The following is an 8,909-nucleotide window of genomic DNA, read 5'->3' on the forward strand; positions in this document are numbered from 1 at the left end:
TGTTGTGTAGTGTAGTGTAGTGTAGTGTGTGTTGAGCAGTGACAGTGAAGTCAGTTTTGCAAACACACACTTGGTTCTTGAGAAAAGAAGATGGTGGTTCTTCCTGTTTGTGGTTTTTACAAAGAAAACAAATCAACCAGGACGCACACACACACACACACACACACACACACACAGAAACATGATCTGTGTGTGTGTGTGTGTGTGTGTAGCGATAGCCGTTAGCAGCTCACCGCAGCTTCCTGCAGGCGACACGTTGACGGTGCAGCAGGAAACCTGGGTGACAGAAATAAACTGTTCAGCTTCAGAGGAGGTGAAACTGTGGCTCCGCCCCCTCAGCCTCATCATGGACAGGAAGCGGAGGAACAGGAGCCGACCAATCAGACGAGTCCGTCCCCGTCATCTCCTGTTCCTCCAGGTTCCAGTGGAAAACAGAGAAGATGTGAAGATTTACAACAAGACCCTGCTGGACCAGGATCAGAACCAGGTTCAGGATCAGGATCAGGATCAGGATCAGGTTCAGGTTCAGGTTCAGGATTACAACAGAAACGTGAGCCTGTGTGTACTGGATGGGGCCTGGTGAGCAGAGCATGCTGGGTAGTGTAGTTGTTGAGAGCTGTGACTTTGACTCGACCCTGCTTTAATTCTATTATCGGAGTATTTCTGTCCTCACAGCTGCTCGTCTTAATCCTCAGACTGGACTCACACCTGCCTCCTCACCTGTCTCTCTCCACCTCTCTGTCTTCTTCTGTGGTGTCGTGGCCGTCAGAGACCCTGAGCTGGACTTATACAGGGGATCAAGTGGTTCCCATGAGTCCTGTTCGTAGGTTTCAGAGTCAGGTTTCACAGCAGAGCGACGTCACGTGTGACAGCTGCTCTTTATTGATGATTTCATGTCAGAATATTTAATGTTTCATTTATCACAGTGAAGAAACATGAATCATGTTCATCTTCACTGACTGAGCTCTAATGATAATAATAATATACAGAGTGCAGGACTGATCCTAAAACCAGAACACGTTCAGGGAATTATTTGTCCTCCAGGTAATGTTTCAGCTCCTGTTGTCAGTGAACTCATCAATGTTCAGACTCCCTAGTCTGAAGTTTGAACTTGAACGCCTCCTGAAGTCAGAGCAACCCCACCAACCCCGACATCAGAATCCAAGATGGCTGCTCCTCATCAGCAGCAGTGAACTCTCTGCTAATGTTCCTGTTTATAGCAGCTCAGTCTCATTAGTTTACATGAAGTCAGTCAGACACAGAGAACTGTTCAGGTTTTATCTGTGGACATGTTGCTACGCTGTTTGTAGAGCGATGTTAGCAACTGTTGCTAACAACAGCTAGTCTGAGATACGACTGAATCAGTTCACCTTCATGGTTTAATGTTGCAGGTTTGAACTGTGAACGTTCTGAAAAGTTTGTGTTGAACTTCTTCAGAATCTGTTTTCCTGTGAGCGGCCATGTTTTTCTGAGATGACGTCACTCAGTTCAGACCTCTGACGTAAATGGATGAACCAGTAGTTGAAACATGTCGGCCATCTTTGTTTACAGTCGGGAGGTGAACGTACAGTTTGTGGTGCTTGAAGCTGCTGGATCAGGTCTGTGGTTCAGTGAAGTGAACTCAGGTCACCATGAGGACTGAAGCAGCAGGACAGTGTTTCCCAGTGGACGTCAGACAGACGTTAAAAACCTGTCACTCATCTGTGACATCTGTGATCCAGGGGACATCACGGAGGTTAGCCGCTAACTGCTAACTGCTAACTGTCAGATGAGTGTTTGATGCTGACTTGTGGCCTCGTCCTGTCTGCGATCCGTCTCCTCTGACCCAAACAAAGATGGCAGCTGTAGATGACGGGTGTTTACTCGTCCTGTTGCTGTTTTTGGCTCGAGGAGCTGCTCACACTCTGTCACACAGAGTTCTACTGTAAATACTGAGTCTCCAGGGTCCAACTGAAAACCTGAGCTGGTGTCTGATAAAATAAATAAATACAGAGAATAAACAGGTGATTTCTCAGGAAACACACTGAGAGTCGTGTTATCACAGGAGCGAGGCTGTGACTAATCACAAGTTTAAAATGTGGGGATCAGGGTCAGCTAGCTGTGTGATGGGTCACCTGACGTGGTCTGGATCAGTCCCTGAACGCCTCGGTCTTCACCAGCTGAACTGAACCTCTCAGTGCAGTTTGACGATCAGCATCTTAGCTAAGCTGGTGTTTCAGACTCATGTTTCAGACTCGTTGTGTTTCAGACTCGTTATGTTTCAGACTCGTTGTGTTTCAGACTCGTGTTTCAGACTCATGTTCCAGACTCGTGTTCCAGACTCCTTATGTTTCAGACTCGTGTTTCAGACTCGTTGTGTTTCAGACTCGTTATGTTTCAGACTCGTGTTCCAGACTCGTTATGTTTCAGACTCGTGTTTCAGACTCGTTATGTTTCAGACTCGTTGTGTTTCAGACTCGTTATGTTTCAGACTCGTGTTCCAGACTCGTTATGTTTCAGACTCGTGTTCAGACTCGTTATGTTTCAGACTCGTTGTGTTTCAGACTCGTTGTGTTTCAGACTCGTTATGTTTCAGACTCGTTGTGTTTCAGACTCATGTTTCAGACTCGTTGTGTTTCAGACTCATGTTTCAGACTCGTGTTTCAGACTCGTGTTTCAGACTCGTAGACACAGGTAAACTGTCGCTGTGTTTACATGTAAAACTTTGTGTTGTAGATCTGTGTGCGATAGACCAGCCGCTCTGTCAGGATGAAAACTCTCTGCTGAGCTTTGAGGCGATCTGCAGCATCCACAAACTGATGGACGACGACGCCGACGGCACGGTGGACACGACCGAGACGGACGAGGTGAGACACTTAGACACACTCTGAAGAAGACGACTTTAAACTTTCAGATACAACAAACACTAAATATTAAAGGAGCCTGAGTCTTATTCTCCATGCAGTGAAATCAGTGGACAATTACCCACGTCATCCACAACATGATGACAGGATTCCTACAGAGACAGAGCTTTTTATTAAAGAGTCAGATCCTTTTAGTTTAACCAGAAACATCTCTACATATCTCTACCAGACTCCATTGACAAAAACAGGGATTTAACCAGGAGCTGCTGGAATACCACTGCCTCCATCTGTTAGTGTGTCTGTGTTACTGTGACTTTCAGTGTTGGAAGAAGTAATCAGATACTTTACTGAAGTAAAAGTACCACACAGTAACACAGACACACTAACAGATGGAGGCAGTGGTATTCCAGCAGCTCCTGGTTAAATCCCTGTTTTTATCAATGGAGTCTGGTGCTGATGTATAGAGATGTTTACCTCCTGGGTAAAAAACACCTCTTCTACAAATCCAGTAGAGTTTGTACAGACTTCACACAGACTCATGTCAGACACCCCCCCCAGTTTCTCAGGGAGGATCTGAAGTATCACGACCCCAAAGACAAACACAGGAGCTTCCACCGAGCCGACCTGCACATCAGCGTGGCGGACATGTGGAACGCCTGGAAGAGCTCTGAAGGTGAGCGGGGGGTCAGGGTGGGGGGGCACTCGTCTGACCCAAAGTAAACACAGGAAGAAATGACAGGATCTGGTCTGTAAGAGACACTGAGACTGAGGAGGACGGTTCTTACTCAGCTGATAAAATCACCTGTGGGTCGGTGACGTGTAAACACAGACGCTGCTGTTTGTTTAAAAAGAATCAGCAGTGAAACAAACTCACTAAACCACAGGAAAACACACAGACGGACGGAGCTTAATAAACAGGTTTATTTACTCGTCTTCAGCTCAAACTGAACCAGACTCCATTCAGAAAATCAGTGATTTAAAGAGTCTGAACAGGAGGAAGGAGGAAAAGAAAAGGGAAAAGACGAACAGAGGAAAACAGAGAAAAAGAAGTGCAGAGATAAAAAGACTGAAAGAAAGACGAAGTTAGACGGAGGAAAAGATGTAAAAAACAGAAAGAAAAGCGACAGAGGAGAAGGATGAATTGAAAGGAGGACTAAAAAGGAGAATGGTTCGTGTTGAGAGTAAAAATAAAATCCTATTTTTGGATCCACTTAATTTTCCCGCTCCATTTGTCAGTGACGACGTCAGGAAAAAAAACGACAAACACACAAGGAGAAGCTGATGAACGACTCCGTCAGGTCGTTTCATTAATCAGAGTGAGACATGTATGGAGTCACAGGAGTGCCATAAAAAAATATAAAAATGTGTAAATATAAAGAGAAATACAAAAAAAATGTCAAAAGATAAATAAATGTATAAAAAAAAATCATTAGGGAAAATAAAACAAAGTGATTCAATAAATAAATTACACTACATTAAAATAAATAAACAAAATGTCTGAGTAAGCAGAAAACAGTCATTTATATACAAGAAATAAATGCATATATTAAAATAAGTAGTAAAAAATACTGCTGTTATTTCTCTTTATATTCCCACATTCATTTCTTTATGCTTTCACAAATTTATTCTTTTTTTGACACTTCTGTGACTCCGTATCTATTCTCTCTGCAGCTTTGAGACAGTTTGATGTTGTGAGATAAAACTGCGTTTTCCACCAGCATCATGGGAGTTGTAGTTTTTCATTGTTAAACAGCTCGTACAACTGAACAAGTGACTTGAAACAGTAATAAAAGAGTTTGATTAAAAATAAATGCTGATGCTCAGGTGTGTGTGTTTACCTGACGCTCAGGTGTGTGTGTTTACCTGACGCTCAGGTGTGTGTGTTGTTTACCTGATGCTCAGGTGTGTGTGTTTACCTGACGCTCAGGTGTGTGTGTTGTTTACCTGATGCTCAGGTGTGTGTGTTGTTTACCTGATGCTCAGGTGTGTGTGTTGTTGTCAGTGTATAACTGGACGGTGCAGCAGGTGGAGGACTGGCTGCTCGTCAGCGTGGAGCTTCCTCAGTACTCAGAGGCGTTCAGGAAACAGAAGCTGGACGGCCGAGCCTTACCCAGGTAACACACACACCTGTGTCGTTTATACCACACCCTGTGGGGACACCAGCTGACCCCCCCCCCTCTCTCAGGCTGGCGGTGAAGAACACCACCCTGACGGTGTTGGTGTTGAAGATCTTGGACCGGAGTCACTCTCAGAAGCTGCAGCTCAAAGCTCTGGACATCATCCTGTTCGGACCACCACCAGGTCAGTGACAGTAATCTGATTACTTCAGTAATCTGATTCTGTGTAGTGTGTAATCAGCAGCCTGCGTGTGGGTCTGCAGATCATCAGAACTGGTGGAAGGACCTGGTCCTGGCTCTGTCCGTCCTCATGGCTCTGACCGGCTGCTGGTTCGCCTTCGTCCAGACCAGGAAGTCCAGAGACGACCTGAGCCGCCTGATGAAGGACCTGGAGGGTCTGCAGAGGGCGGAGCAGAGCCTGCTGGACCTGCAGGACAAGTCAGTACTGATACACACTGTACACAGTACTGATACACTGTACTGATACACACTGTACATGCTGCACACAGTACTAATACACACTGTACACAGTACTGATACACTGTACTGATACACACTGTACATGCTGTACACAGTACTAATACACACTGTACACAGTACTGATACACACTGTACATGCTGTACACAGTACTAATACACACTGTACACAGTACTAATACACACTGTACACAGTACTGATACACACTGTACACAGTACTAATACACACTGTACACACTGTACACAGTACTGATACACACTGTACACAGTACTAATACACACTGTACACAGTACTGATACACACTGTACACAGTACTGATACACACTGTACACGCTGTACACAGTACTGATACACTGTACTGATACACACTGTACATGCTGTACACAGTACTAATACACACTGTACACAGTACTGATACACACTGTACACGCTGTACACAGTACTAATACACACTGTACACAGTACTGATACACACTGTACACAGTACTGAGTAGTAGTAGTACAGTAGTACAGTAGTACAGTAGTAGTAGTAGTACAGCAGTAGTTGTAGTAGTAGTAGTAGTACAGTAGTAGTACAGTAGTACAGTAGTAGTAGTACAGTAGTAGTACAGTAGTACAGTAGTAGTAGTAGTACAGTAGTAGTAGTAGTACAGTAGTAGTACAGTAGTACAGTAGTAGTACAGTAGTAGTAGTAGTACAGTAGTAGTACAGTAGTAGTACAGTAGTACAGTAGTAGTACAGCAGTAGTTGTAGTAGTAGTACAGTAGTAGTACAGCAGTAGTAGTACAGTTGTAGTACAGTAGTAGTACAGTAGTAGTTGTACAGTAGTACAGTAGTACAGTAGTACAGCAGTAGTTGTAGTAGTAGTTGTAGTAGTAGTACAGTAGTACAGTTGTAGTACAGTAGTACAGTAGTTGTAGTACAGCAGTAGTTGTAGTAGTAGTACAGTAGTACAGTAGTACAGTAGTTGTAGTACAGCAGTAGTTGTAGTTGTAGTACAGTAGTACAGTAGTACAGTAGTAGTAGTACAGCAGTAGTTGTAGTAGTAGTTGTAGTAGTAGTACAGTAGTACAGTTGTAGTACAGTAGTACAGTAGTTGTAGTACAGTAGTACAGTAGTTGTAGTACAGCAGTAGTTGTAGTAGTAGTACAGTAGTACAGTAGTACAGTAGTTGTAGTACAGCAGTAGTTGTAGTTGTAGTACAGTAGTACAGTAGTACAGTAGTTGTAGTGTAGTACAGTAGTAGTACAGTAAGTAGTTGTAGTAGTAGTAGTAGTAGTACAGTAGTAGTAGTACAGTAGTAGTAGTACAGTAGTAGTAGTAGTACAGTAGTACAGTAGTTGTAGTAGTAGTACAGTAGTACAGTAGTTGTAGTACAGTAGTTGTAGTACAGTAGTTGTAGTTGTAGTACAGTAGTACAGTAGTACAGTAGTACAGTAGTAGTAGTACAGCAGTAGTTGTAGTTGTAGTACAGTAGTACAGTAGTACAGTAGTTGTAGTACACAGTAGTAGTACAGTAGTACAGTAGTAGTAGTAGTAGTACAGTAGTAGTACAGTAGTACAGTAGTACAGTAGTACAGCAGTAGTTGTAGTTGTAGTACAGTAGTACAGTAGTACAGTAGTTGTAGTACAGTAGTTGTAGTTGTAGTACAGTAGTACAGTAGTTAGTAGTACAGTAGTAGTACAGTAGTACAGTAGTACAGTAGTACAGTAGTGTAGTACAGTAGTACAGTAGTACAGTAGTAGTAGTACAGCAGTAGTTGTAGTTGTAGTACAGTAGTACAGTAGTACAGTAGTTGTAGTACAGCAGTAGTTGTAGTTGTAGTACAGTAGTACAGTAGTTGTAGTACAGCAGTAGTACAGTAGTACAGTAGTTGTAGTACAGTTGTAGTACAGTTGTAGTACAGCAGTAGTAGTAGTAGTACAGTAGTTGTAGTAGTAGTTGGTTGTTCATCAGTGAATGTTAGAATGAGACGTAATGAACCTTTAAACTGAGGAAATAACTCATCAGTGTGTGTGTGTGTGTGTGTGTTCAGACTGAGCTGCTGGATGTTCTTTGCCCATATAAGGAGTTTAGACTGAAGCTTCTGCACAGAGTTTGTGTGTGTGTGTGTGTGTGTGTGTGTGTGTGTGTGAGACACTGATTCATGTAGGAACATGTTTCATTCCTCTCTCTCCTGCTACACTCTGTACTACTGATACTACTGATACTACTGTTGTTACTGCTTCTAGTACTACTATGACCATTACTACACGTACTACCACTGTTACTCCTGTTACTACTACTGTTAGTACTGTAGTATTATTATTGTTACCACATCTGTTACTAGTACTAAGAAAACTCTGACAACTACTATTATATTACTACTACTACTTTAACTGCAGTACTACTACCATCACCACTGTTACAATATGCACTGCTACTGTACTATAATACTGTACTGTGACAGCTGAACAGAAACACACACACACACAGCAGATCCATGGGGATCAATTGAAGCATCAGGTCTGTTTCCTCTCTGAAATCCCTCAGCGCTGTGTGTGTGTGTCTAAAAATAACACACACACACAGAGCGCCCCCTGCTGGCAGTGAGCCACAGGTTTTAGGTTAAAGTCAGAGCAGTAGGAACGATGCGTTCAGGTGTTTCCTGACCTGTTGTTGTTGTTGTTGTTGTTGTTGTTGTGGTGGGGGGTGTCAGGCTGCAGCGGGCTCAGGAGGAGCAGCGCTGCGTTCAGGTGGAGAAGGTGAAGGTGGAGGAGGAGCTGAGGAACGAGATCAGCTCGGCCAAACAGGAAGCTCAGCGGCTCCGGGAGCTCAGGGAGGGAACAGAGAACGAGAGGAGCCGACAGAAATACGCCGAGGAGGAGCTGGAACAGGTGAGACCACGACCGAGAGCACACCTGAGGTCTGAGACAGGAGGTCTGTGGAAGAAGTAATCAGATACTTTACTGAAGTAAAAGTACCACACAGTAACACAGACACACTAACAGATGGAGGTAGTGGTATTCCAGCAGCTCCTGGTTAAATCCCTGTTTTTGTCAATGGAGTCTGGTGCTGATGTATAGAGATGATATATAGTGATCTTACTCACTGCAACAGGCTCAGTATCAACGAGAGAACCAGTGTCCAGGTCCAGGTGGGGGTCCTGAATGATGTGTGTGTTGCAGGTCCGTATGGCGTTGAAGAAGGCGGAGAGGGAGCTGGAGTCGCGGGCTCACTGGGCGCCGCCGGAGGCTCTGCAGAAATGGCTGCAGCTGACGCACGAGATCGAAGTCCAGTACTACAACATCAAGAAACAGAGCGCAGAGAGGCAGCTGCTGCAGGCCAGGGAGGGGGGTGAGGACAACAACAACAACACACATTCACACTAAAAACCAGGAAGTACGTTAGCATGTTAGCATGTTAGCTCTTCCTGTTGTCAGTGTGTTTCTGGTTAAATGTCTGAAATAAGGTCTGTGGTTTTAACACA

The 8,909-nt window shown here is 44.0% G+C and overlaps 1 protein-coding gene across 1 annotated transcript; it reads left to right on the forward strand.

Moving 5' to 3' along the window:
• Positions 1 to 2,635: 2,635 nt before the first annotated feature.
• On the forward strand, positions 2,636 to 8,811 carry LOC108893025 (stromal interaction molecule 1). The gene is made up of 7 exons (XM_018690807.2): positions 2,636 to 2,846; positions 3,402 to 3,516; positions 4,846 to 4,957; positions 5,029 to 5,144; positions 5,224 to 5,398; positions 8,139 to 8,316; positions 8,608 to 8,811. Exons 1-7 carry the CDS (start codon positions 2,799 to 2,801, stop codon positions 8,809 to 8,811), a joined length of 948 nt encoding a protein of 315 aa, XP_018546323.2. The 5' UTR covers positions 2,636 to 2,798.
• Positions 8,812 to 8,909: the final 98 nt, after the last annotated feature.

The sequence above is a fragment of the Lates calcarifer genome, unplaced genomic scaffold (assembly GCF_001640805.2).
Source record: "Lates calcarifer isolate ASB-BC8 unplaced genomic scaffold, TLL_Latcal_v3 _unitig_2731_quiver_2359, whole genome shotgun sequence".
Classification (NCBI taxonomy): domain Eukaryota; kingdom Metazoa; phylum Chordata; class Actinopteri; family Centropomidae; genus Lates; species Lates calcarifer.